This window comes from Podarcis pityusensis (genome assembly GCF_964106645.2).
Source record: "Podarcis pityusensis genome assembly, chromosome: 10".
Lineage (NCBI taxonomy): Eukaryota > Metazoa > Chordata > Lepidosauria > Squamata > Lacertidae > Podarcis > Podarcis pityusensis.
Window position 1 is genome coordinate 1,107,178 of NC_138035.1, and position 26,541 is coordinate 1,133,718.

Here is a 26,541-nt window from a genome sequence, read left to right on the forward strand (position 1 = left end):
CGTTCCTGCTCTCAAACCTCCTTCCTGCCTGAGCACAGACCCCTCCCAGGCATCTCCTGCCCCCCACCCCCCTTTTCAAGGGCTTGTCTAGGGAGAGAAGGGGCCACCCCACTGCCTGCCCCTGGCTTCTTGGAGGGCGGCCTCAGAGAGAGAGGCCAGCTGCTCCCCCAGCTTCTCGGAAGGTGGGTGTTCATTTTTTGGGGGGGGGGGTCATTTCCTCCCTCCAACCTCTTCCTGCGTTGCAGCGGGTTGGACTAGATGCCCTTCAGGTGTCCAGGGCCAAAGCCGTCTAGGGCTTTCAAGGTCAGCCCCCCCCCCTTTGAATCGTGCTTGGAAACATACTGGGAGCCGATAAAGAGCCTTTAGGATCCCAACATAACTATACAGTGGTCCCTTGGTTCTTGAACGGCTTGGTAGTCAAATAACTTGGAACCCGAACGCTGCAATCCCGGAAGTCAGTGTTCCAGTTTGCGAGCCTTTTTTGGAAACCAGACGTGCTCCATTTTGAGTGCCATGCTCAGGTCTATTTTTGCTCTTTATTTTGCGTTTTTGTTTCAGCGGCTTTTTCGTTTTGTTTTTGCAACTGTGTGGAACCCAGTCCAGCTCCTGATGGATTGATTGTGTGACTGCAGTACATTGTTTGTTGCTCTCGTTTTATTGATCAATGGTCTCGTTAGATATAATAATAATAATAATAATAATAATAATAATAATAATAATAATTTAGTATTTATACCCCACTCATCTGGCTGGTTCTCCCCAGCCACTCTGGGCGACTCCCAACAGAATATTAAAAACACAATAAAACAGCAGACATTAAAAACTTCCCTGAACAGGGCTGCCTTCAGATGTCTTCTAAAAGTCTGATAGTTGTTTTTCTCTTTGACATCTGGTGGGAGGGCGTTCCACAGGGCGGGCGCCACCACTGAGAAGGCCCTCTGCCTGGTTCCCTGTTAACTTGGCTTCTCGCAGTGAGGAAACTGCCGGAAGACCCTCGGAGCTGGACCTCAGTGTCCGGGCTGAACAATAGGGGTGGAGATAGTAAAATTCATGTTCAATGGCTGTTTTGAGGGATGTTTTTAAAAGTCTGGAACGGATTAATCCGTTTTGCATGACTTTCTATGGGAAAGTGTGCCTTGCTTTTGGAACGCTTCAGTTTCACAACAGACTTCTGGAACGGATTAAGTTTGAGAACCAAGGGACCACTGTATTGTAGAGCTGGAATGGATCACAAGGGTCTTCTGGCCCAAGAATCACAGGGGGCCATCCTGCGGCCGTTTCTCTGAGCCAGGCACCACCACCCATCTAGGCAGGCCCAGAGACTGAGAACCCAAGGAGGGCATCCTTTTCTCCCTGGGGTCGACCAGATGCCCAGTGGGAAACTGGCAAGCAGAACTCGAGCCCAAGAGCACTTTCCCCCTTCAGTTTCCTGGGACCCAGGAGCAGGGCTGCCTCTCATCCGTATATGGATTTGTCCAATAGTTTAATGCCATCGCGGTCTCCTGTGGCAGGGAGTTCCGCAGGTCGGCTCTGCAGTGTGGGAAGGGTTTTCTGCGATCTGCCCTGAACCTTCCTACAAGATCGGGGACAGGTTGGTTCCTTGGAGGTGTGGGGGTCCCCCAGGATCAAACTCTGCCCGCACAGAAGCGAATCTGGGGCCAAGGCCAACCCCATCTTCCAACCCCCCACTCCCACTGCAATGATGAGGACAGGAGGCATCTTTGGGGGGGGGGGTCTCAGGCTAGGAAAGTGAGGCACCCGCTTGCTTCATGGGGTTTAGCGTAAGGGTGGTGGCTGCTCATAGACCCCCCAAAGTAGCCTTTTTCCTGGTGGTTCCTGGAACCAGCTGCATAGCTGGGTCCCTCAATCGTGGAAGGACCCCCACTGACCCCACCAAAAAAGACCTGCTCTGTGTCTTTTTCTCTGCAAGAGTTCTCTTGCTGCTGTGCTGTTCGCCCCACAAACACAAGAAGGCTGGGCCAGTTTAATATGGACAGTGACTGAGCTGGGAATTTGGGGGGGGGGGTCGCCTCCAAAGTCTGGTTTTTTTAATGGGGTGAAATTCGCAGAGCCCTGGATGCATTGGCTTTCTGGTTTGGGACTCCTCAGGTTTCTAGTCCTGGTGAGAAGTTTGGGGGGCAACCGAGGCCAGAATCACGGGGGAAGTGGTGGCCGACCTTCTCCCTGCCCCTTGGACGCCCCCCCAGTTCCCCAGTTCCCCAGCCCCCCACCCCTCTCCTCTTCCAGTCCCACGGACCTTGCCAGCAACCCTTTGGGAAAGCACAGAACTAAGAGAGTCGTGCAACTTCATGGAATCATCCGCAAAAACGAGAAGCCTTTTTCATGAGTCTGGCCGGCAGACAGCTTTTTTGTGTGTGTGCTCCTTTTTTTAAAAAAAAAATTATTTATAAAATTTTCAAATATAACAATAAAAGAAAAACATTCCATTTGAATTATACATCCAATGCTAATCTTTCCACTTTCAGACTTCCTTCAGTCTATCTGGAAATTTTCATATTTTCACAGTTATTCACATTTCTTGCATCTGTATTGTTTTTTTTGTTGTTGTTTTTAACCAAATTAATCTTAGCAATTATTATAAAACAATATTTCTTTCCATTATTATCACAGAGCTTCTTGAAAACCTACAAACATTAATTGACCTTCACATATATTTTTAATATACTCTGTAAATTTATTCCAGTCCTCGGTAAATCTCTGGTCTCGCCGGTTCCGAATTCTCCCCGTCAGCTTGTCTAATTCTGCGTATTCCATCAACTTCATTCTCCATTCTTCTTTCGTCGGGATTTCTTCCTGTTTCCATTTTTGTGCCACCAAAATTCTTGCCGCTGTTACTGCATATAAAAACAACTTCTCATCCTTCTTTTTTATGTCATTTCTTAGTATTCCTAACAGAAAAGTTTCTGGTTTTTTAACAAAGGTATATTTCAACATTTTTTTCAATTCATTATAAATCATTTCCCAGAAACCTTTCATTTTTTTTACATTCCCACCACATATGATAGAATGTTCCTTCTTTCTCCTGACATTTCCAACATTTATTACTAACTTTATACATCTTTCCAAGTTTTACTGGTGTAAGATACCATCTGTATAACATTTTCATAACATTTTCTTTTATTGTAGTACATGCAGTAAATTTCATTCCTTCTTTCCACAATCTTATCCAATCATCAAATTGAATATTATAACCAAAGTCTTTGGCCCACTGAATCATTGCAACTTTAACCTCTTCATCCTTAGTATGCCACTCAAGTAATAATTTATACATTTTTGATAAAATTTTAACATCATTATTCACAATTTCTTTTTGAAATCTAGATTTTTCATCTTGAAAACCTCTTTCTAGCATCTCTTTTTTAAACATCGCATTCACTTGGAAGTAGTGTAACCAATCAAACACATATTCTTTAACTTCATCGTATGGCTTCAATTTCCATTTATTTCCTTCTTTTATAATTAAATTCTCATATGTAATCCAACTCCCCGTCATATTGATCTTCTTAACACTCATTACCTCCAATGGCGACAGCCAGAATGGAGTTTTAAACTCTAATAAATTTTTGTACCTATTCCATACTTCAATCAGCGGACCTCGGAAAATGTGATTTTCAAAACCTTTATGCACTCTTTTTTCCTCATACCATAAATATGCGTGCCAACCAAATCTATTATCATATCCTTCTAAATCCAAGAGTTCTGAATTTTCCAACTTTATCCATTCTTTCACCCAGCAAAGACATGCAGCCTCGAAATATAACTTTAGGTCTGGCAGGGCAAAGCCTCCTCTATCTTTTGCATCCGTTAAAATCTTAAATTTTATTCTAGGCTTCTTGCCCTGCCAGACATATCTTGATAATGCTCTTTGCCATTCTTTAAATATTGTAACACCTTTAATTATTGGTATTGATTGAAATAAAAACAACATTTTTGGTAGCACATTCATTTTTACCGGTGCAATTCTTCCCCAAAATGACAACTTCATTCTTCCCCACACTTCCAGGTCCTTCCTAATTTTGTTCCAGACTGGTACATAATTATTTTGAAAAAGATCAATACACTTGGGAATTAATATAATCTCAAGATATTTAACTTTCTTAACCACTTCCATATCTGTTTGTTGCTGAATTCTTTCTATTATCTCTTGGTCCATATTTTTAACCATTATTTTCGTTTTACTCTTATTTAATTTGAATCCGGCAACTTGTCCGAATTGCTCTATCTCTTCTAACACTTCCTTAACACTTTTAATAGGGTCTTCTATTGTTATAACCAAATCATCAGCGAAGGCTTTTACCTTATATTCCTTACAACCAACTGTCACACCTTTTATCAAGTCATTACTTCTTAACGCTCTCAACAAGACTTCCAGGACCGATATGAATAACAATGGTGATAAGGGACACCCTTGTCTTGTACCCTTGGTTATAGCAATATCATCTGTCAGTACATTATTAACAATTAATTTTGCTCTTTGTTTAGAATATATTGCCTTTACACCATTCACAAATGAATGACTCATCTCCATAAATTCCAGATTCTTTAACATAAATTCCCAAGAAATATTATCAAATGCCTTTTCCGCATCAACAAATATCAACATCGCTTGCTTATCTTTCTTATTAGTCAGATATTCTATTATATTTATTATGTTTCTTATATTGTCTTTCATCTGCCTCCCTGGCAGGAATCCTGTTTGGTCCTTATGGATCAATTCCTTTAATATCTTTTTCATTCTGTTTGCCAAGATGTTAGCAAATATTTTATAGTCATTGTTCAATAGCGAAATTGGCCTATAGTTTTTAACTTGAGTTAAATCTGAATCCTGCTTGGGAATTAATGTTATATATGCTTCTTTCCATGTCTCTGGTATTTGTCCTTCTTTCAGAATGTTGTTCTTAACTTCTACCAACGGTACAAGATGTCTTTCATTTCTTTATAATATCTTGCACCAAATCCATCCGGTCCCGGAGTCTTCCCACTTTTTAATTCTTTTATAGCCGTTTTAGCTTCTTCTATTCCAATTGGTTCATTCAATTTATTTTTATTTGTCACTGGAATTTTTTGCACCCCTTTCTTCTTTAAATAGTCTTCTATCATCTTTAGAAGCTCTTTTTTCTGAGGGTGGGCTGGGGGTCATTTTGCTGGGCCCTTCCGCTGGTGGCCCCCTCGCCAGAGAGAGGCAAAGGTCTGAACCCGACTGGGAGTGGGGCAGCCTCACGGTTGCCAGTCCAACTCCTGGCGCATCCCGGGCCGGGCATCCCACGCTCCATGCTCTCTAAAGTGCGGCGTGGCCACATTTTATGTGAGAGGTTCAGTTTCTAGGGTTCCATGTGTACCCCAAAATTGAAGAGCGGGGGGAGAGAGAGAGAAAATCCCCCACACTCCCAGAGCCCACACGCCAAGGGTCTTTGCCAGGCAAGCAAGGCGGGCAGCTTTTGCACACTCTGGCGTGCTTTGGGGGCAAGACCCACCGGGCGGCCAGCTCTGGGAGGCCAGGGGCGTTCGTGCGAGTCTCTGCGGGGATTTCTGTGGCTCTGGGTTTGAGCTCTGGGGCGCTGGCGCGTTGAGCGGGCCGTGCCCTCACCCCCCAAACAAGGCAGAGAGCTTAAAAGCTCTTCAGGTGCTGGGAAAACCTTGAGCGAACCTGGTGCCCCCCCAAAAAGAGCTTTTTCACTCTCTGCTATGCTTGGATTTCAGATGCGCAATTTCAGCCTGCCGGCCTTGAACCGTGCACGGATGAAACAGCGCATGTTCATGTTAAATGCACATTGGATGGGATGGGAGAGCTTTGGCCCCTCGTTTCCCAGGGTGCAGCTCTACGTATTCCTCGGGTGCCTCTTCCCCTGCAGGGTTGGGTGGGCATGGGGGGGTTGTCAGGGAAAGGGGGCGATGTCCAGCACTTCAACCTTTGCAGCAGATTCCTGTACACCGGATGGTTTGGATTCCCGACTCAGAAGATCAGAAGAGCCCGCAGGATCATGCCCGTGGCCCCTTTACTCTCGCAAAATTGGGTGCCTGCTTGGGCAGGGGGGCCCTGGGGGCGTAGCAAAGCATTAGAAACCCCCAGGCTTCCCTCGCCTTCCCTTCCATCTCAACACCCCCCCCAAAAAAAATTCGGCTTTCCATTTTGATCTGAAATCAAAGGCTTCTGAAAGACGAGGCTGGATCAGGCCCCAGGGGCCCATCCAGTCCAGCCACCTAACCAGGTGCCCCTTGTGGGTAGCCAGCAATCAGGATTCGAATACAAGAGCCATGGTCTCCCCTCCTCGTTTCCCAGAGCAGCCGGCATTCAGGAACATCGCTGCCTCCAACACGGGAGACAAGAGGCCGGTCATTGCGGCTGGGGGCCATTGATTTTGTCTCACCCTCTTTTTAAGCCATCGTGGCTTGTCGCCACTGTCCTGTGGCAGTGAGTTCCGCAGTTCCCCTTCGCACTGTTCCAGCTTTGGAGAGGCGAGAGGGGAATTCTGGGATTCCGGCCAAGACCACGTCTCCCTCTTAGGGGATGTCGGCCGGCAGGGGGCGGCCTCTGCCCGTTCTCTTTCTCCCGGGGCCCTGCCCCCCTGTTCTGCGTCCCCTTTGCGTGTGGGTCGGAAGGCGAGGGTCCGAAGCTCTGCTAGGGCCATAGAGGGGCCTGGGGGCTCTTGCCTAGTGCTGGCTTGGGAGCGGGACCCCCGGCAGGCGCTGGGGGGCGGTGATGGGCAGCTGTGGGGCTCCAGGCTTGGTGGCGGCAGCTCTGCTGGTTTTTGGGGAGGGGGCTGCGTGCCTGTGTGTGTCCTGGGCAGGAACACGTTGACCTTGTGACCTTCTCTCTCTCTCCTGCCCACGCCCATGGCCGCCTTCCTGTAGTTTTACGTTTCTGCCATGTAAGTAACTGGGGCGGGGAGTTCCGCAGGTCCGTCCCCAACCCGCGTGTCTTGGATGTGGGTCAGCTGCTGCATTCTCCCCCTCCGCTCTCCCCCGGGCACTTCTGGGGGGATAGTTACAACCGTGGGGGGGGGGACATCCCCTCTCAACACCCCCCACCTCCCCCCCCGCTTTTGCAAGCTTCCCCCTGCTCTCCCCACACCAACCCCCCCCCCCAAAAAAAATGGTGGATCTGCAATGAGCGTTGTGAGGCTTCTCTCCCCAGGCCCAGAAAAGCTTCCTTCTCTCTCAGAGCCCCTCACCCCCTTGACCTCCCTGGGCTGTAGGGAATCGGGGCCCGGGGCCCTTGGGCAGAGCCCGTGGGGCAGGAAGGAGGTTTCCTTTGGGCTTCTCTTGCCCTGACCCGAGTCCCACCTTCGGCCAACAACGTGATCCGAGGGTCCTGCCCTGGCCAGACCCCACGGTCAGCCTCAGGCAATCCCGAGCAGAGCTGGGGGGCCCCCTGCCATGGATGCTTCAGCTGAGACTCCTGCGTCGCAGGGGGTTGGACTAGATGGCCTCTGGGGGTCCCTCCCACCCCTGCAACGCTACATCTCTATGGCAAGAACGACTAAATTCCCCACTTTGCAGTGAACATGAATGTGCAAAGCAAGACCTGGGAGTGGGGTCTGCTTTTAGGGCAAGGGCGACCAGGATGGGCACCCTCTGCCCGCCAGCCTTGCCCTTTGCCCCAGGGGTGCTTTGACGACCCAGAGGAGGGGGCGCTGCTGGCTCCCCAAAGGTCTGTGGGGGGCGCAGGTGCTGTCCTGGTCACTTGCGCCGCACGGAGGCCGCGGCTGCCCCCTGGCGCCGCTTGGTGGCAAAGAGGGGCGCAGCTGAGCCCATGGGGGTGGGAGGTCGGGGTGGGGAAAGGGGGGAATCCCAGCGCCCGGCCGTTGGCACCCGTCTTCAGCTGGGGGTTCCCTTCCGTCCTCCCCACAGCTGCCTTTCGGGGGGTTGGACTGGATGGCCCGTGGGTCCCTTCCAGCTCTGTGGCCCCGAGGCATCTGGGGCTCTGATGTTTCCGGCCCCCTTGCCTGCCTGGCTCCCAAGCTTCCCCCCCACACCCCCACATTGCCTGGCTTCCTCCTCCCTCCTTCTCTCATGCTCCTTTCATGCCTTGCTGCCTCCCTGGAGTCTATGAGTGGTCCTCCGTTTGGTGTTAGGGCGCTGGGGGGGGGGTGTCCACTTCCAGTGGGGTGGAGGGGCTTTTTGGGGAGGGAGGGGTCTTCAGGAGAACAAGCAGACTCTGCCAGTCTCCATGTTCCCTCTTGGGGGGTCCTTCTCCCCTGCCCCACCTCGAGGGGCCTGGAGGGGCGTGGGATATGGGGCGACTGGCTTGGAAGCCACGCTCTCCAAGCGACCCCCAGCTCCTGGTTTGGGGTCAGGCAGAATCCAGATGCCCGAGTGCAGCCGCCCTGTCCTGCAGGGGGCGTCAGAGAGAACGGGGCCTGCCTCGCAGCGGGTTGGGCTAGATGACCCCAGGCCCCCTTCCGACGCTACTGATTCCTCCTTTCCCCTCCCTCCGCAGTTACGAGAAGCGGCTGTACTGAGGACGGATTCCGGAGCAGCGGCGCCCAGCGAGCGGCCCCCACCGTCCCGGCCCCCGTCGCCCGCTGCCAGCGCACCTGAAGGGGCGGGCTCACCTGGCCGCCCCCCCCCCGGCCTCTCGGGCCGCGCTGACAGGCAAAGACTTGCACTACGAACCACCTGGCTGGCGCCAGAGCCGTGGGCCACCCTCCTCCTCTCTCTCTGTCTCGTTCTGTCCATCTCTCTCTCTCTTTCTGCCCCAGCGCTGGGGGGGGGGCGACTGACTCTCCCCACCAAGGGCAGGACCTGCTGGCAGCCTCACGGATCTCTGCTGGAAGTCTCGAGGGGGGGGGGATGGCGTGACACCCCCTCCATGCCCGCCCCCCCGGGGCACAGTTGAGGGGAGGAGGGCGCTAGTGGCCAGGCCCCCTGCTGTGGGAGCCAGGATCCTGGGACCAGGCGCCTCCCCCAAACCCCACCCCAAATGGGGCTCCCCAAATTCCCAGAGGCTGTTGGGGCCGAGGGGCTGCCCCCCCCCTCTACAGGGTGCTGCAGCCCCCTCCCCAGCCAGGCTTGCTGGGGGCCCCGTCTGCCCTACTGATGCTAATTTGGGGGGGCAGAAGGGGGAGAGAGCCAGGGAAACGTCCCCAGGGGACTCTGCACCCCATCTCATCTCAGGACCCTCGGGAGGTTTGTGCAGTCGGGGGGGCAGCTGCACTTGGGGGGGGGCACTGAGGCAGTTGGTTTGGGGGTCACAGCCTCCCCCTTAAAGCCGATGGGGCCGGATCCTGCCCCGTTTGGGTCTCGTTCCTGCCAAGTAACAGGGGCAGCAGACCCTTGCCCTCCTCTTGGCCGCTGGGGGTGGAGGGGGCAGCTGCTGCTGCTGGCTAGAGCCCGGCTGGGTCTTGGGGGCTCCTTCAGAGTTGCCCCCTCCCTCCCCCCCTTTGCCTCAAGGCTGTAACTCTTGCGCATGCTCAAGGTCTCCTCTTGTGTCACTGTGTATTATTAAAGAATAATAAAGCTACGGAGCGTCGTTTAATGGTCTGGGGTGAGGAACGCAAGGAAAACCTCGCTGGATCCGGCCCAAGGGGCCTCTGGGCAGCCCTGCCTCCTGTCCACACAGTGGTCAGCTGGGGGGGGGCAGAGCCCACCATCGAATCCGAGCACAAGAGCAACACCCCCTTCCCATAATTTCCAGCATTCAGAAGCCATTCAGGTTGGCAGCCGTCCTTCCTGCAGCAGTGAGTTCCGCAGATCCTTCTCCGTGGATCAGTCCAAGCCCCCTTTTCAGAAGCCATCCGGGGTGGGGGTCCCTCAGTCTAACCGGTGTGTGCGGTGTGCCCTCTGCTTGCCCCTCTCAGTGACTCAAGATGCAGGGCAGATTAATTTTTTGGGGGGGGGGAGACTTCGCGTTGCCCACTTCCCCCCATTGCAATCCTGGCTTCCCAGCCTCCGCTGCTGACGTTTTTAGAAGACCCCACAACCTCACCAGGGTGGGGGGAACAGCCTTGCTGCCTGCCCTCCTTCTGCTGGTGGCAATTCAGCTCCATGCCACCCATCCATGGCACCTATTTCCTGGGCACTTCCGTTGCAACAGGCTGCAGCACTCAAAGTGAGCTTTTTTGGGGGGGAGGGTTGCTCCATTGGGACCCCCAAGTCCAGCCACCCATCCGGCTGCAGCCTCCTGGAGCGGCTCTGGCAAACGGGCCTTTCACCTCCATGCCCGCCGCAGGGATGGCAGCGGCGATGTCTTCCTCGTCTGCCAAGCGTGCATTTCTGGTTCCCTCTCGCTCGCTAAAGTTTCGCCTGGAGTCCGGAGGCGGGCAGGAGGCCCAGCTGCTGCAGGAAAGCGCCCAGCGCCCGGGCGTATTCCTGGGGGTAGAGGCGCAGGTGTTGGGCGTGGCGAGAGACTGCCCACTCCTGCACCTGGACGCGAAGGCCCAGTGCCCGCCAGGTGCCCAGCAGCTGCTGCATGGTGCGGGCGTCGCTCAGCGGGTCATTGTGGCAGAAGAAGACCAGCACGGGGCAGCGGAGGGGCGGGCGGTGGAAGGCGTCCAGGGCGGCCTCGTAGTGTGCCACGGTGCACGGGCGGAAGAGGCGGAAGTACAGCAGGGCGCCTCCGCGGAGGAGAGGCCGGACGGCCGCAGAGGAGCTGGTCATCCTGGCCACGCCTGGGGGGGGGAAAGAAGGCAGCTCAAGCATCCCAGGTCTTGGGGGGGGCAGGAGACAGAGATGCAGGAAGGAATAATAATAATAATAATTTATTATTTATACCCCGCCTATCGGACCGGGTCTCCCCAGCCACTCTGGGCGGCTTCCAGGTAAAGGTAAAGGGACCGCTGACCATTAGGTCCAGTCACGGCTGACTCTGGGGTTGCAGCGCTCATCTCACTTTACTGGCCGAGGGAGCCGGCGTGCAGCTTCCGGGTCATGTGGCCAGCGTGACTAAGCCGCTTCTGGCGAACCAGAGCAGCGCACGGAAACGCAGTTTACCTTCCCACTGGAGCGATACCTATTTATCTACTTGCACTTTGACGTGCTTTTGAACTGCTAGGTTGGCAGGAGCAGGGACCGAGCAACAGGAGCTCACCCCGTCGCGGGGATTCAAACCACCGACCTTCTGATCAGCAAGCCCTAGGCTCTGTGGTTTAACCCAAAGTGCCACCCGCATCCCTTGTCAGGCAGCTTCAACCAAATATCGAAAACAATACAGCGTCAGACATTAAAAACTTCCCTAAACAGGGCCGCCTTCAGGTGTCTTTTAAAAGTGAAATACTGTATTTTTCGCTCTATTGGACGCACCGGACCATAAGGGGGGGGGAACGGGGGAGGGATTTTTTTTCTTGTTCTCCCCCTCTAAAACAAGGTGCGTTCTGTGTGTTCAAGGTGCGTTCACCCGAAGCCCCCGCTGGGCTCTGGAGGCTTTGGGTTCCTTTCAACCTGCTCTTTGGGGCTCGCGGGGGGGAGAGCGCTGCTTTCCCCCACCGCCAGCCCCAAAGACCAGGTCGGGGAACAGCGGGAAGGCGGTGCTCCGCCTCCCCGCTGTCCCCCGAGCTTGTGGGGCTGGCGGTGGGGAGAAGCGCTGCTTTCCCCACTGCCAGCCTCCAAACCAGGTAGGGTTTGGAGGCTGCTATCTGCAAGCCTTGGGAGCCCGGCAGGAACTCCCGCCGAGCTCCCAAGGCTTGTGGATATCTGTCCGAAGCCCGGGGCACACTGCGCAGCGCTCCCCAGGCTTCGGGATGCAGGCTGCTATCCGCAAGCCTTTGGAGCGCAGCGGGCACTCCCGCCACGCTCCGAAGGCTTGCTGATAGCTTCCTGAAGCCTGGAGAGCGAGAGGGGTCAGTGCGCACCAACCCCTCTCGCTCGCCAGGCTTCAGCGAAAGCCTGCATTCGCTCCATAGGACGCACACACATTACCCCTTCATTTTTGGAGGGGGAAAAGTGCGTCCTATAGAGCGAAAAATACGGTAGTTGTTTATCTCCTTGACATCTGACGGGAGGGCGTTCCACTGGGCAGGTGCCACCACCGAGAAGGCGCTCTGCCTGGTTCCCTGTAACCTCACTTCTCGCAGGGAGGGAACCGCCAGAAGGCCTTGGCGCTGGACCTCAGCGTCCATGTAGAATGATGGGGGTGGAGAACAGACTTCCGGAACAGATTAAGTTTGAGGACCAAGGTGCCACTGCATTCTGAATTCTGCGCTTTGATGTTTTGAATGCCGGCTGTGAGCCGCTTTGGGCATGGCCCGTGGTGAGCCAACCGGTCCCGCCAGCCCCTTCCTCCCCACCCCAGGAGGCCCACTGCTCACCCTGAGCCATATTCTCCAGGCTCCCTGCGACCAGGCTGTCGTAGACGCAGCCGCGAATGCGCTCTCCGATGCCGGCATGCCGCTCGGGGTGTCTGGCGAGGTGCACCATCATCTGGGCAAAGGTGTACCCTCCGATGGAGAAGGCGTGGATGAGGAGGGGCTGGGTGCCCAGGGCCTTGCCCTCCCCCAGGAGACCCAGGAGCTGCTCTGCATACGCCAGGCCCCACCGCGGCCACAGGAAGTGGCCCAGGCTGCTCTCGGCCACCAGCACACCCCAGCCGCGGCCCAGGTAGAGGCAGAGGTACTTGGCCAGGGCACCGGGCCGGGCGCCAAACCAGGGCAGCAGCAGGACAAGGGGCTGCGAGTCGGCAAAGGTGCCCGCAGGCCGGTATAGGCAGACGGTGCGCGAGACGGGCGTCACGGCCGTGCCAGGCAGCAGAGAGGCGTGGCTCGCTTCTGGGCTGCCCACAGGTGGGTCCTTCGCCACGGCGCCTTCGGGGGTGAGGGGAGGAGGGGCCTCAGTTTCCATGGGAGGCATCGCAGGCGCCGCTCCTGCAAGGTCTGCCGCCTGCACTTTGCCCGGGAGGCCAGGCAGCCCTGGAAAATGTCAAAGGACCAGAAGGAACATTTTATCATATGTGGTGGGAATGTAAAAAAGTAAAGAACTTCTGGGAAATGATATATAATGAGATGAAAAAGATGTTGAAATACACATTTTTTTAAAAAGCAGAAGCATTTTTACTTGGTATTATAGGTCAGGACATGAATAGGCAAGATGTTAAATTGTTTTTATATGCAACAACTGCGGCAAGAGTATTGTTAGCCCAGAAATGGAAACAAGAAGAAATTCCGACGAAAGAAGAATGGCAGACAAAATTAATGGACTATGCAGAATTGGACAAAATGACAGGAAGGATTCGAAACCTGCGGGTCCAGAGATTTACAGAAGATTGGAAAAAGTATATGAATTATTTGAAGAGCAACTGTAACCAACAAATTACGCTAGTAGGACTACAAGAAGTTTTGTAAGGAGGAATATACAAAGTGTTACAAAGTAGAAAAAGATAGAGATATTGGTTATGAGTTTGAAATGTAACCGGGAAGATAAGAAATGCATACTGAGAGATTAGACTGGAAAATTTTCAGACAGGATTGATGGAAGTCAAAAATTTGAATAAGATGTAAAAGTATGTTTAATTATTGCTCTTATTTATGTATGCGACGACAGCAGCGCGGATACTACTGGCCCAGAGATGGAAAGAAGTCCCGACCAGAAACAATCACGAACATGATGGACTATGCCAAAATGGTGAAAATGACCAGGAAAATAAGAAACCAGGAAGAGAGGAACTTTGGCAGGATTTGAGTGATGCTTGTAATGTACTAAAAACGAAGGTAAAAATGGATTATTTAAGAAAAATAGAGAAAATATGTGAGGCAGTTGAAAAAGATTGAAAATGGAAACCAGGGAATCCTAAATGCTGCTGCTGATGTCTAATGTTTGAATTTAAATGTGCAGTGTAAAACTGAATAAAAAAGATTTTGTTATTTAAAAAAGGAAAATGTCAAAGGAGCACATGAGAAGATTTTTGGACAAGGATTATACCATCGTCGCCCGCCACTGGGGGCAACATCTTGGACCGGCCTCCATGTTTTTATTGTAATTATCTGTAAGAATAGAAGAGCCTAAGGAGAGCCTGTGCTGGATCAGGCCCTTGGCCCACCTAGTCCAGCTTCCCCTTCTCATAGGCGCTCAGTGGTTGCCTGTGGGAAACCTGCAGTCAGGATTCGAATTCAAGATACCTCTCCCTCCAGGGGTCTCCTGCTGCCTCTGATGGTGGAGGCAGAGCACGGATCCTGGCTCAAAGTCATCCATGGTCCTCTCCTCCTCCAGGAACTGGTCTAAACCTCTTTTAAAGCCATCCAAGTTGGTGGCCATCACTGCCTACTGTGGCAGGGAGTTCCGCGGTTTAACCAGGTCCTTCATTTGATCTGTCCTGCATCTTCCAACCTTCAGCTTCATCTGATGTCTCCAAATGCCAGTCTAGGACCTGGGAGAGACCAGGGTTCAAATGCCCACTCAAGCACGAAGCCAGTCCCTTCCTCTCAGCCTGGCCTGCCACACAGGGGGGTTGTGGAGATTAAATGAGGCGGTTGCGGGATCATGGATATAAATGCAATGCAATAATATATGATCCTGTCTGTATTTGACCAGATAGATAGATAGATAGATAGTGATAGTGATAGATATATATATAGATAAATAGGTTATAGATGACAGTGATAGATAGAAAGATAGATGACAGCGATAGATATAGATAAGATAGATAGATGATAGATAGATAGATGATAGTGATAGATATAGATAGATAGATAGATGATAGATAGCTAGATAGACAGACAGACAGACAGACAGATAGATAGATATAGATAGATGAGAGAGAGACAGAGAGAGATACTTCAGGCTGTTTTATGAGGAACACAATTCCGAAAGGAAACAAACAAGAAATCCATTCCTAGAACCAGCAAGAGAGCTAGCGAAGGAAACTCCCGAGGCGAGAAGAGGATTGGGAAAGGGCTCAGCTCAAAGATCATCCGGGTGGTTCTCTGGAACTGCAGGAAGTGCGCAATTGCAGGGGGAGGGATGGGGAAGAGACGCCCCCTAGGGGAACTTCCTGGGGGGACAGGACACTCCGCCCCCCACCTGATCCTGATCCGCTGCGTTTCCATGGGAACAGGGACCGGTACTAACCCCCCTCCCTGCCCCCTGCCTGACCTGCTCTAAATCTCTCCAGAAAGCAGGAGGTGGCAAGGAGCCAAGAGGAGCAGAGAGGGAGAGAATACACCCCCCTCTGTCTCCCTGGCCCCCATGAGCCCCCCCCTGCATCTTTCTCCCCCCCCCCTCTGCATCACAGGGCACCCCCAATTCTGCTTACCCCCCATGCACACACAGGAGAGGGGGCGGAGAGCTTTAATCTGCAACCAAAGTTCGGTTGATTAATTAGACTAATTAACCAATTGATTGAAGCATGCAGCCCTAAATAGAAACGTTGTGCTTTTTCCTCCCCTACCGGCATTCGCAAGCTCTAATTGCTCACTCCTCCTTGAAGGGCTGCCCTCTTTATCGCTCCCTAGGAAAGAGTCTCGCCGCCCCTTTTGGGTGGATGCGCATTCCGGAGAAGATCACTTCGTATGTCCGGTCGTTCTTGCACATTTCTCCAAAAAAACAAGGCATCGTGAACTGGAAAAAGGAGAAATAACATTGATCATCCAGGCAAGGCACTCACAGAACTGTAGAGTCGAAGGGAACCCCAGGGGCCATCTAGTCTGCCCCCTGCGATGCAGGGATCTCAACTGAATAAGCACTGGTAGATCTGGCCTCTGCTGAAAAACCTCTGAGGAAGGAGAGTCGGCCACCTTCTCAGGGAGCCTGTTCCGCTCAGAATGTTCTTCCTGATAAGTACCGTATTTTTCGCTCTATAACACGCACCCGACCATAACACGCACATAGTTTTTAGAGGAGGAAAATCCGTAGGCATGCCACCCGTAGGCATTTCCTCCATAACACGCACAGACATTTCCCCTTACTTTCTAGGAGGAAAAAAGTGAGTGTTATGGTGCAAAAAATACGGTAGTTTTGTATTCTGACTTTAAAAGCAGCCTTTACATTTACAGTAAATATTTTCATATTATTTTCTATTACTTAAAATGATTGTTATGAAATCCAATTAGTATGGATGGTTTTTAAGCTGATTTTTATTTTTAAAATCTGGAATAAATAAAAGGTAAAGAGGAAAAAAAAGAAAAGAATGTTCTTCCTAATAATAATAATAATAATAATTTTATTTATATCCCAGCCAAAGCCAGGCTCAGAGAGGCTAACAACAATAAATGTAACAGCATTCTAAAATCAATTCAGAATCAAATTAGTGGCAACCATTGGGCTAGAGTTCTATGAGGATTACAGAAGGAGGGGGTCAGACTGTGCCTTGGCCAAAGGCCTGGTGGAACAGCTCTGTCTTGCAGGCCCTGCGGAAAGATGTCAAGTCCCGCAGGGCCCTGGTCTCTTGGGACAGAGCGTTCCACCGGATTGGGGCCACAGCCGAAAAAGCCCTGGTTCTAGTTGAGGCCAGCCTAACCCCCTGTGGCCTGGGACCTCCAAGATGTTTTTGTTTGAAGACTGTAAGGTCCTCCGTGGGACATACCAGGAGAGGGGGTCCCATAGGTACGAGGGTCCTAGGCCGTATAGGGCTTCTATAAACATCAGGAAGAACATTCTGAGTCATGACAATCTGATTGACATACTAAGAAGCAGCCGGTTTCGAATTGGGTTAAGCACCTGTGGGACATGTTTATCTCTCTGGGCGCAAAGTCCACGGCAAGAATGAGGAAGGGCAGATCTGAGGGGCGGCCGCTCTGTACATCAAAGAGGATAGTCCAGAGAGTCCAAAGAGCCAGAAATCCCCAGGAGGAGGGCAGAGCAGTCTTCCGGATCAGACCAGATCTAGCCCAGAATCCTGTTCTCACAAGGGTTGACCTGTGCGAAACCAGCTAGCAGGATCTGAACACAAGACCCCTTTCCTCTCCTGCGATTGCTGCCTCCAAGCGGGAAGCCGTTGTGGCTGGTAGCCCTCCATAGCCCCCTCCTCCTCCGTGAATTTGTCTGATCCTCTTTTAAAGCCATCCAAGTTGGTGACCACCCCTGCCCCCCCCGCCTACCTCACACGGTTGTCACATGGGCAATCCATCACAACAGAGCACTTTGTACACCAAGCAGCAGCAGCCGCTCCCCGGGCTGGCAAGAGCGATGCAGACTGGATCAAGGCGCACGGAGTCTGGGTCACAGAGCAATCTCCCAGTCGCTATGGAGACCCCCTGGCACTGTGCCCCTCCCTCTCCAGAGTCAGGCCAGACCTGGAGGTGCCAGGAGCTGATGCCTGTCCGAGCCAAAGCCCTGCTCAGGGGGGAAAGGAAGCGAGAATGGGGAGGGGGGAGCTACTGGCCACAGACGAGCGCAGGATCACCCAGGCCTGGCATCAGTTGGCACCCTTTGACACATTCCATTTCTTTTCCTTTCATGTGATTTATACCTCACTGGATTGTGTAAGAACCACTGGGCAGGATGCAAAAAGGTAACGAGGAGAAAAGCACATGATTAAACTACTTACACAGCTTAAAATTGGTATCGCCATTTAAGTTTCTGGGTCAGGCTTGCCAAAACAGGAATGTTTGTAGCAGGTACCGAAAAGAATATGGTGATACCTCGGTTTACGAACTTAATCCATTCCAGAAGTTCGTTCTTAAACCAAAACCGTTCTCCAACCAAGGCACACTTTCCCTAATGAGGCCTCCCGCCGCCGGTGCCCTTCCACCGTTAGATTTCTGTTCTTAGACCAAGGTAAAGTTCTCAAACCGGGACACTATTTCTGGTTTTGCGGAGTTTGTAAACCGAATCATTCTTAAACTGGACTGTTCTTAAACCGAGGTACCACTGTACAGTGAAAGATCCTGCTTGATATCAATAGGCAGGGAGTTCCAAAGGAACGAGTCTCATTTGGCCCCTGCAGTAGTGCCAATTCTGCCAATCAGAGCAGTCAAGTGGGCACAGCTGGGGCAAGGTGATCCCCTAAGTAAACTGGTGTACTAACAGCTTGAACTTGGCCCGGAGAGAAATTGGCAACCTCTGCAGATTTCTGAGTGCCTGTGCTCAGTCAGTAGCGCTTGAGACTCTGACTCTCGTGAGTTCAATCCCCACGTTGGGCAAAAGATTCCTGCTCTGAGGGTTGGCCTAGATCAGGCTTCCTCAGCCTCGGCCCTCCAGATGTTTTTGGCCTACAACTCCCATGATCCCTAGCTAGCAGGACCAGTGGTCAGGGATGATGGGAATTGTAGTCTCAAAACATCTGGAGGGCTGAGGTTGAGGAAGCCTGGTCCCTTCCAACTCTACAAGTCCATTATTCTACGCTGACAAGGTCTTGCTCTTATGCAGCTTTCAAATCGAGTACAGTGCGCCTTGCAGTTTTGACTGCCGCCTGTCATTCTAAGAAGGGGGTTTGCTGTGGATTTGCTGGTGGAATGTGTGCTACAAAGGCCTTCAGATAACCCGTATTTTCCCTCCCCTAAATGAAGCTCCTGAAGCTATCAGGACATCCTAGAGACCTTTCCCCTGTTTATTGATTCCAGAGGAACAGAGCCGTTCTCCTCCTCCTCCTCTCTCCAATGTCTACACGCATTGTATCAGTAACGCATAAGCCCAGCTCAGGTCCCAAAGGTGACCTCTGCTATTTTTAAGTAGGATAGTTCCTGTGGATGCTTTGCTCTGAGACCGTCCTTCAGTTCTTCAAATTACAAGAAAGGAGATTCTGCCTCAAGAATCTTCTGGTGGTGAGAGCAGTCTCTCCCTCAGAAGGTGGTGGGCTCTCCCTGGAGGTTTTTAAGCAAAGGTCAGGTGGCCACCTGTCCAGGATCCTTTAGCTGTGCTTCTTGCACTGCATGGGGTTGGACTAGATGACTCTTGGGGTTCCCTTCCAGCTGCAGTTCTATGGTCCCCAGATAGCACCCCGTACCCCATTAAGTACAACCAATTTGCACTGCCAGGTAAGCACAGCCAGCCCCACCTCCTCCACCCCAGCACACACCTGAGATCCGCAGGTAGGGCTCCTCTGGGGGGGCGGGGGGGGGCTTGAGCTCTGAGCTCCCTCTCTGCAAAAACAGTGGGGGAGCAGGAGGGGGCAAGCTGTTGCAGGGACACGGAGCCAGCCCCCTGCCCCCACCGTGCCCCTCTCCAGACGGCTGGGCCTTCCTTTCCCTCTCTCTGGGCCGCTCAAACATTCTTCCAGGAGCCTGTGCACCGCGTCCCCCCCCCAATCCCCCGTAAGCTCCCCCCTCCAAGCAGCTCTAGGGAAACTGGGTGCACCCAAGAGATGGCTCTGGGTCAGTGACGTCAGTCTGGGGGTCCTGGGGAGAGGAGGGTATTTGAGGTCCCTCAAGTGGGGCCGTCTTCCCCCCATGCAAAAGCAGCCTCGGGCTTGTTCCCTGGCTGGAAGGAGCCGCGCTCGCCTGCTTTTGCGCAAGGCGCGCCCTGGCGGAGAGCGGCCGGCCACCTCCGCGGAGCCACCGGAACATCGGTGACCCACTTTCCGCGTGGCCCTGCAGCGCTGGCCGGGCTCCTGCCCCCCACCCCGCCCCAAGTACGAGCCCCTCCGCCCCTGCCGGGGATGGCGCTGCAGCCGCCCGAGCGCATCTGTTCTCTGGCTCCGGAAGGGGAACTCGGAGCGGAGCTGGCGGGGCTTCTCTGCCAAGGATGCCTGAGCGGCGATCGGAGCGGGTTGGGCTGGATGACCCCCGGGGTCCCGTCCAACTCGACAATTCTTACCACTTCACATCCGCATGCCTCCCGGGGGTGCGGCTGTCCCGCTGGTCCTGCCTGGGGAGGGTTGAGCGAGGTGCCCGGCTCAGCGCCGTCTCCTCGGCGCGCACCTTCCTTCGCCCGGCTCCAGAGCGCCCCTGAGCGCGTGCAGAGTGCCTTGCAAGGAGCAGCGGGTCTCGAGCCAACGGGGAGGGAGACTCGGAAGAGAGAAAACAATCCCCCTGCCCCTGGGGAAGGAGGGGATTTTCGGACGGGCCGCGCGTCTTTGGAGAGGGGCGCAAGGCGCGGAGAGGAGAAGCGGAGCGCCGCGCAGGGATTCCGCCGCCGACCCCTCGCCTTCCCCGGCCGCCTCGGACTCGCCGCCGCCTCCGGCCCGGAGCTCCGCTCGCCTCGCCCCGCCGAGCGGCCGCCTCCCCGCCTCGGTCCGGCTGGGCTCCGTGCGCCTCCGAAATAGGCTCGGGCAGCAGCCGGGCAGCTTCCGCCTCGCCGCGGGCCGGCCCCCTACCCACCTCCCCGGGGATCGGCCACAGGCGGAAATTCAACCGGTGCAGCGGCCGCCGCCTCTTCCCCTTTTGCTTGGCGCGGGAGCTGCTATGGGGCCGCCAGCCGCTAAGCCAGCTTAGGTCAGGAATTCCGGAATTCTTATTTTTTACTAAGTATTTTGTTTTTGTTTTTAAATATATTGTAATTTTATGCAGTGAACCGCCCTGAGATGTACGATTAAATGCAAATTTAATAAACAAACAAACAAAAACAAACACTGCCTTAGGGCGGCCCACCCATGAAGCAAGGTGAGCGCCTCGGGCGGCAGGATCCACAGGGGCAGCAAATCCCGGTGCAGATCTTTCCCCCTTCGCCCCTCATGTGGATGTTCCTAAAGAGCGAGGAGCTGGAGGAGGCAAGAAAGCCATTGAGCCTGTTGCAGGAATTTATGTATAGGTGGGGGGGGGGGGGCGGGTTGCCCCTCCAGCAGATCTCATGCACATGCAGCCCACTATCAAAACCAGCACAATCACTTTTGGGACTTGTCCCCACAAAACACTTGGTCACAGTTTCTTCCTATCTATTCAAAGGGCCTTTGCTGCATGATACCAAATGTAAGAATTCACTGATCAATGTAACTATGTACTGACTCACTGGGAAAACTTCAGAAATCCTGGGCAAACATGTGAGCTCAGCTACTCAGCAGCTCCTCTACCTGAGTGATAATCCCTGGCATCCTGATACCTGAGTGCCAGACAGGTAGCCATGCCAGAAATAACAAACCCAGAGGAAGACAAAAGGGTGTGATTAACTTGGCTAGGAAACAGGGAAATGTAAAGATCTCTTTTGTGACACTTGATGGGTGTTTGGTGGAGGGCAAGGAGAACCATGGGGCAGGGTCCAGGATGCTCAGATTACGGCCACCAGACCTCCCCTTTCATGATGTAACCATGATGTATGAGTGATGTAGTTTGGGGGGGCTGTAACATGGGGATTAGCAGCTAATAAAAGTTGGGGTCTTCTTTTGTTGGGGGCTTCCATCTTGTTCCACCTGGTGGCAGGTGGGAGTCCTGTCGTGACAGTCTTCAATCAAGACCAAGCCAACTGGCTGCTGTTTTGCTCTGCTATTCCTGGCTGGTGTCCTCGTTTTTTTGCCCAAGGGAGCCCTCAGATTTCTCCGTTAACAAGCCCATAGGTGGCAGTAGTGTGGAAACAATAAGAACCCCAAAAGAGCCTGCAGGATCAGGCCCGTCCTGTCCGGCCTCCTGTTCTCACAGGGGACAAGCAGATGCCAGCTAAGGGAGACCTGCAAGCAGGATCCGAGCATGATAGCATTTCTCCTCCTCCTGCGGTGTCCAGCTGCCGGCATTCAGAAGCATCACTGCCTCTGACTGTGGAGGGCAGAGCAGAGCCAGTGTGGTGTAGTGGTTAAGAGCGGTGGACTCGTAATCTGGGGAACCGGGTTCGCTTCCCCGCTCCTCCACCTGCAGCTGCTGGGTGACTTCTCTGAAGTCTCTCACAGAGTGTTTGTTGTGGGGGAGGAAGGGAAAGGAGATTGTTAGCCGCTTTGAGACTCCTTTGGGTAGTGATAAAGCGGGATATCAAATCCAAACTCTTCTTCTTCTTCATCCTGCCTTGGAGCCTTCATGTTGTGGTCATGGTCATGTTGTGTGGACACCTGATTATTGTCTTCCAAAGCAACTACTCTATTCTGAACTTAAAAATGGAAAGCATAATGCTGGTGGTCAACAAAAGAGGTTTAAAGACTTTCTCAAGGCAAATTTTTAATAATGTAGCATGAACACTGACAACTGGGAAGAACTGGCCTGCAAGTGCTCCAATTGGAGAACAGCCTTGACCAAAGGTGTCATGGGCTTTGAAGACGTTTGAACTCAGGATACAAGGGAGAAACGTGCTAAGAGGAAGTTACAGGTGGGTAGCCGTGTTGGTCTGCCATAGTCAAAACAAAATTTAAAAAATCCTTCCAGTAACACCTTAGAGACCAACTAAGTTTGTTATTGGTATGAGGTTTCATAGTACAGTGGTACCTCAGGTTAAGAACTTAATTCATTCCGGAGGTCCATTCTTAACCTGAAACTGTTCTTAACCTGAGGTACCACTTTAGCTAATGGGGCCTCCCACTGCCGCCGCACCACCACCACAATATTTCTGTTCTCATCCTGAAGCAAAGTTCTTAACCCAAGGTACTATTTCTGGGTTGGCGGAGTCTGTAACCTGAAGCGTATGTACCCTGAAGTGTCTGTAACCTGAGGTACCACAGTATCTGAAGAAGTGTGCATGCACACGAAAGCTCATACCAATAACAAACTTAGTTGGTCTCTAAGGTGCTACTGGAAGGAATGTTTCTATTTTGTTTTGTGCTAAGAGGAAGGCACGTTTGTCAAAACCATACCGGGATCAACTCCTGCCCAGAAACCTATGTCCCCACTGTGGAAGGACGTGCGGATCCAGAACTGGCCTCCACAGTCACTTAAGGACTCATTGTTAAAACCGTGTTCATGGAAGACCATCTTACTCGGCTTCAATTGATCGCCAAAGAAGAAGAAGGAGCCTTCAATAGCTTTTATCCTTCAGAAATGTGTCTAATCCTCCTTTAAGCCATCTCTGCCTTTGGAGCTGAGATTTATGGTCCTCTCTGTCTCCAAAACAAAAACATTTGCACCAAGCAGTGAATGTGGTATGGAAGGAGAGCTTCTGTGGCAGCCCAAGGGCTCCGGGGAGGGCAAGTCCTGCACCGCCTTCACTGGTTCTGATTTGAAAGAGAGGAAGAGCCGGGTATCATCCGTATCATCCGTATATGGTTGATGGGGCACAGCTGGCGGGCATGCAGGGAAAGGGGAGGCCGCCGGCAAAGCCGCACAGCTCCTCCACTGGCTGGGGCGCCCCTGAGAGGCCAGCGGCCTGGTGCAAAGCGCCACTAAGCCCAATAGGAAAGACGGCTCTGACTGGCAGGCCAGGGAATCCATCGCTCAGTGGGTAGAGCATTGCATGCAGAAGATCCTGGGTTCAATTCCCAGCACCTCCAGGCACAGCTGGGAGTTTCGCTTTCGTTAAACCCAAGCGAGCTGCTGCCAGTCAGTGCAGGCAGTCTTGAACTAGGTGATTTGAGCCAGTATAAGCAGTCACGAAATTAAAAGACGCCTGCTTTTTGGGAGAAAAGCAATGGCAAACCTAGACAGCATCTTAAAAAGCAGAGACATCACCTTGCCAACAAAGGTCCGTCTAGTTAAAGCTATGGTTTTCCCAGTAGTGATGTATGGAAGTGAGAGCTGGACCATCAAGGAGGCGGATCGCCGAAGAATTGATGCTTTTGAATTCTGGTGCTGGAGGAGACTCTTGAGAGTCCCATGGACTGCAAGAAGATCAAACCTCTCCATTCGGAAGGAAATCAGCCCTGAGTGCTCACTGGAAGGACAGATCGTGAAGCTGAGGCTCCAAGACTTTGGCCACCTCATGAGAAGAGAAGACTCCCTGGAAAAGACCCTGATGCTGGGAAAGATGGAGGGCACAAGGATAAGGGGATGACGGAGGACGAGATGGTGGGACAGTGTTCTGGAAGCTACCAGCATGAGTTTGACCAAACTGCGGGAGGCAGTGGAAGACAGGAGGGCCTGGTGTGCTCTGGTCCAGGGGGGCACGAAGAGTCGGACACAACTAAACAACTAAACAACAACAACAACAACAACAACAACAACAAAGCTTGGTTCTTCCCGCAATGACGGGCAGAGGCTCCCCAGGGTTTTGCTCCAGCCCTGCTTGGAGCCAGAGTCGTACCTAGGCTCCCTTGCACCCTTGGGATGGAGCTGTGCCAGCACCTCCAGAGGCAGGAGAGACCATGGACCAGAAACCCCAAAAAGTTTGCTTTCCGTCCCCTTTGTTATTACCACCCACACACTTCTGCTGCGCTTTTCGGCTTGTGTGGTGGCACCTCGACAAACCCACTTCTGACTGTTTGTAGCAGAGTTTTCCCCGGAGGCAGAGGACAAGAACAGATGTCATACTCAGATTCACAGTCAAGAGCTTCTTTACTGAAGAAGAAGAAGAGGAGTTTGGATTTGATATCCCGCTTTATCACTCCCCTTCAGGAGTCTCAAAGCGGCTAACATTCTCCTTTCCCTTCCTCCCCCACAACAAACACTCTGTGGGGTGAGTGGGGCTGAGAGACTTCAGAGAAGTGTGACTGGCCCAAGGTCACCCAGCAGCTGCATGTGGAGGAGTGGAGAGGCGAACCTGGTTCACCAGATTACGAGTCCTACCACTCTTAACCACTACACCACACTGGCTCTTTTATTGCTTGACTGGTTGCACAAGCATTTCTGTACCTATTATATACAAGCTATTTACATTCCTTCTCTATCTCTCCAGCACGGTATACTCTCAGTCCAGTAATTAACAATCCTGACACAGCAAAACTCACAGTATCAGCATCACACGTTGTCTTACTTCCAACCTTGTTGTCAGCGTGTGTGCTGATAGTGTGTGTGTGCGTGTGTGTGTGCTTTCCCCGTGTGTAAATTGCAGCCTGCAACTTCCTCCCTTTATTTGCACCTCCAGCTGACACCAATCAAATCTTGAGTGCCACTCCTACACACTAAAGAAAATTCTGGAACCCTCTTTAAAGCTTCCAGGAACTTTTATCTGTTTCTTAAAGAATGTTTTCATCACATTTGTGACTTCAGCCATGGACATCAATATGGGTTCTGCTCCTTCTCTTCTTCTTCCTCCTCCTCTGGTCCCTAGGTCTGCCAGCCACTTTCCATTCTGTCTTCCTTCCTTTTCCCTCCTCTTGCAAGTCCCTCCCCTCCCAACAACCTCTCCGTTTTCCCCCCAGTTATTATTATTATTATTATTATTATTATTATTATTATTATTATTTCCCCAGCCACTCAGGGTGGCTTCCAACGAAGACTAAAAAGTACATTAAAATGTCACACATTAAAAGCTTCCCTAAACAGGGCTGCCTTCAGATGTCTTCTAAAAGCCTGGTAGTTGTTGTTCTCTTTGACATCTGGTGGGAGGGCGTTCCACAGGGCGGGCGCCACCACCGAGAAGGCCCTCTGCCTGGTTCCCTGTAACTTGGCTTCTCGCAGTGAGGGAACCGCCAAAAGGCCCTCGGAGCTGGACCTCAGTGTCCGGGCAGAACGATGGGGGTGGAGACGCTCCTTCAGGTATACAGGACCAAGGCTGTTTAGGGCCCCAATGAGCCCCACTGGGGAGGGGGCCGTGCAGGGCTGTTCTGACGGCCTACAGCAGGGACTGGATTCCTCTGCCCAGAGGAGCCTGCCCACCTCTCCCGGACACCCAGGACAGCAGAGGAGCCGCCCAAGGAGCGCACAGATAGGCGGACAGGCTCCTAGCCCCACCCCATGCCCCCAAAAATGTCACAGAGGAAAATAGGACGTGCATCTTTCCGGGATACGCTCCCAGATGGGGGCCACACTCTTATCACAGGAACCAGGTGACTCCTGTAAGAGCACGCTCTCCCCCCCCAAAAAAACGGGCATCTTTTGGGGTCGTGCTCTTGTGGGAGCATCCTGGGATCCAACCGGAAGCCGGAATGGCTTCTGTAATTCTGTAATAGAAGTGGAGCAGTTGAAGGGTATGGCCACTTCGAGCCTGACTAGAGAGGCGCAGATTTCGCACACGCACCCGGGGCCTGGGCCCTTGGCAGGGGACAGCCTGGTCGACCCCTAGTTATGCCTCTGCCAGGAGCCAACGAGAATTGAACCCACGACTTTTAGCACGGAACGCAGCCTCTCTGACGCCGTCTCTCTGCCACCGCTGCCTCCTCTGTGTGGAACCCGGAGGCATTGCAGAGGGAGGGTCTAGATGACCCCCGGGGGTCCCTTCCAAGGCTGCTGCTCTCTGATCCTAAGGAAATTGGTCCTCTCTGAGCTGTGGCTTCCCAGCCTGCCTGCCCCTTCCTGCAGTTCAGCTGTGCCAAACCCTTTCTGGGGGTCCCTGCCCTTCTCCCTGCAAACAAGACCCCCCTTCGCTCCCCCTTGCCTGCCTCTCCCCCCTCCAGGGCACACACGGCTCCAGACAATATGACTGACGCCCATCGATCTCTCTCTGCACACCCAGCTTTTCTCTCTCCCCCTCTTTTCGCAACGTAATTTTTTATTATATTCTTCCAAGCATTTTCACAGTAGTCTTCATCTCAAATAACTACATTGCTTCATAAATTGACCTCCGCAGTGTATTCTACCCAAACCCTTTCTACGGCATTTTATCTTTATCCAGTGCAAAAGGTGTCTCCATTTACCATTATCTTAACATTTTTCTTCCCCTGCCTTTTCATGAAATTTCATTTGACCAGAGTGTTTGTTCAAGCAGTCCACAAAAGGCCTTCTTCTTCTATCAAAAGCAGCTCATTCGCTGCCAGCCTCACCATTTCTGCAC

General features: G+C 52.5%; 2 protein-coding genes across 12 annotated transcripts in view; one reads left to right on the forward strand and one right to left on the reverse strand.

The window, feature by feature from the left end:
• Nucleotides 1-9,484, forward strand: part of IMPDH1 (inosine monophosphate dehydrogenase 1) — a 65,497-nt gene extending 56,013 nt beyond the window's left edge. For 3 of the 6 annotated variants that reach the window (XM_081023011.1, XM_081023008.1, XM_081023007.1), the window contains exons 15-16: nt 6,874-6,890; nt 8,462-9,484. In XM_081023011.1, the coding sequence (XP_080879137.1) occupies nt 6,874-6,890; nt 8,462-8,562 (118 nt within the window). In that variant the 3' untranslated portion in view covers nt 8,563-9,484. The remainder of the gene's footprint in view (nt 1-6,873; nt 6,891-8,461) is intronic. The other 3 variants (XM_081023012.1, XM_081023010.1, XM_081023009.1) reach the window with 1 other exon arrangement.
• On the reverse strand, nt 9,483-20,048 carry LOC308486402 (transmembrane protein 53-A-like). Of its 6 annotated transcripts, XR_013991035.1 has the most exons (5): nt 19,642-20,048; nt 15,338-15,507; nt 12,267-12,863; nt 9,968-10,631; nt 9,483-9,910 (listed from the first exon to the last, which is right to left on the reverse strand). XR_013991035.1 is itself a non-coding variant. In XM_081023223.1 (4 exons), exons 3-4 carry the CDS (start codon nt 12,802-12,804, stop codon nt 10,255-10,257), a joined length of 915 nt encoding a protein of 304 aa, XP_080879349.1. In that variant the 5' UTR covers nt 12,805-12,863; nt 15,365-15,507; nt 19,642-20,048; the 3' UTR covers nt 9,483-10,254. The 6 variants fall into 6 exon arrangements, 5 of the variants coding, with proteins under 5 accessions (XP_080879349.1, XP_080879347.1, XP_080879348.1 ...); XM_081023223.1 differs by having other exon boundaries at nt 9,483-10,631; nt 15,365-15,507; XM_081023221.1 differs by having other exon boundaries at nt 9,483-10,631.
• Between the last annotated feature and the right edge of the window lie 6,493 nt (nt 20,049-26,541).

Excerpts from the sequence above, each read along its gene's own strand:
- LOC308486402 (XM_081023223.1), bottom strand. The coding sequence starts at position 12,804 with ATGCCTCCCATGGAAACTGAGGCCCCTCCTCCCCTCACCCCCGAAGGC. Across the intron at positions 10,632-12,266 it reads CCTGGAGAATATGGCTCAGG|GCGTGGCCAGGATGACCAGC; the intron begins GTGAGCAGTGGG and ends TCCCCCCCCCAG.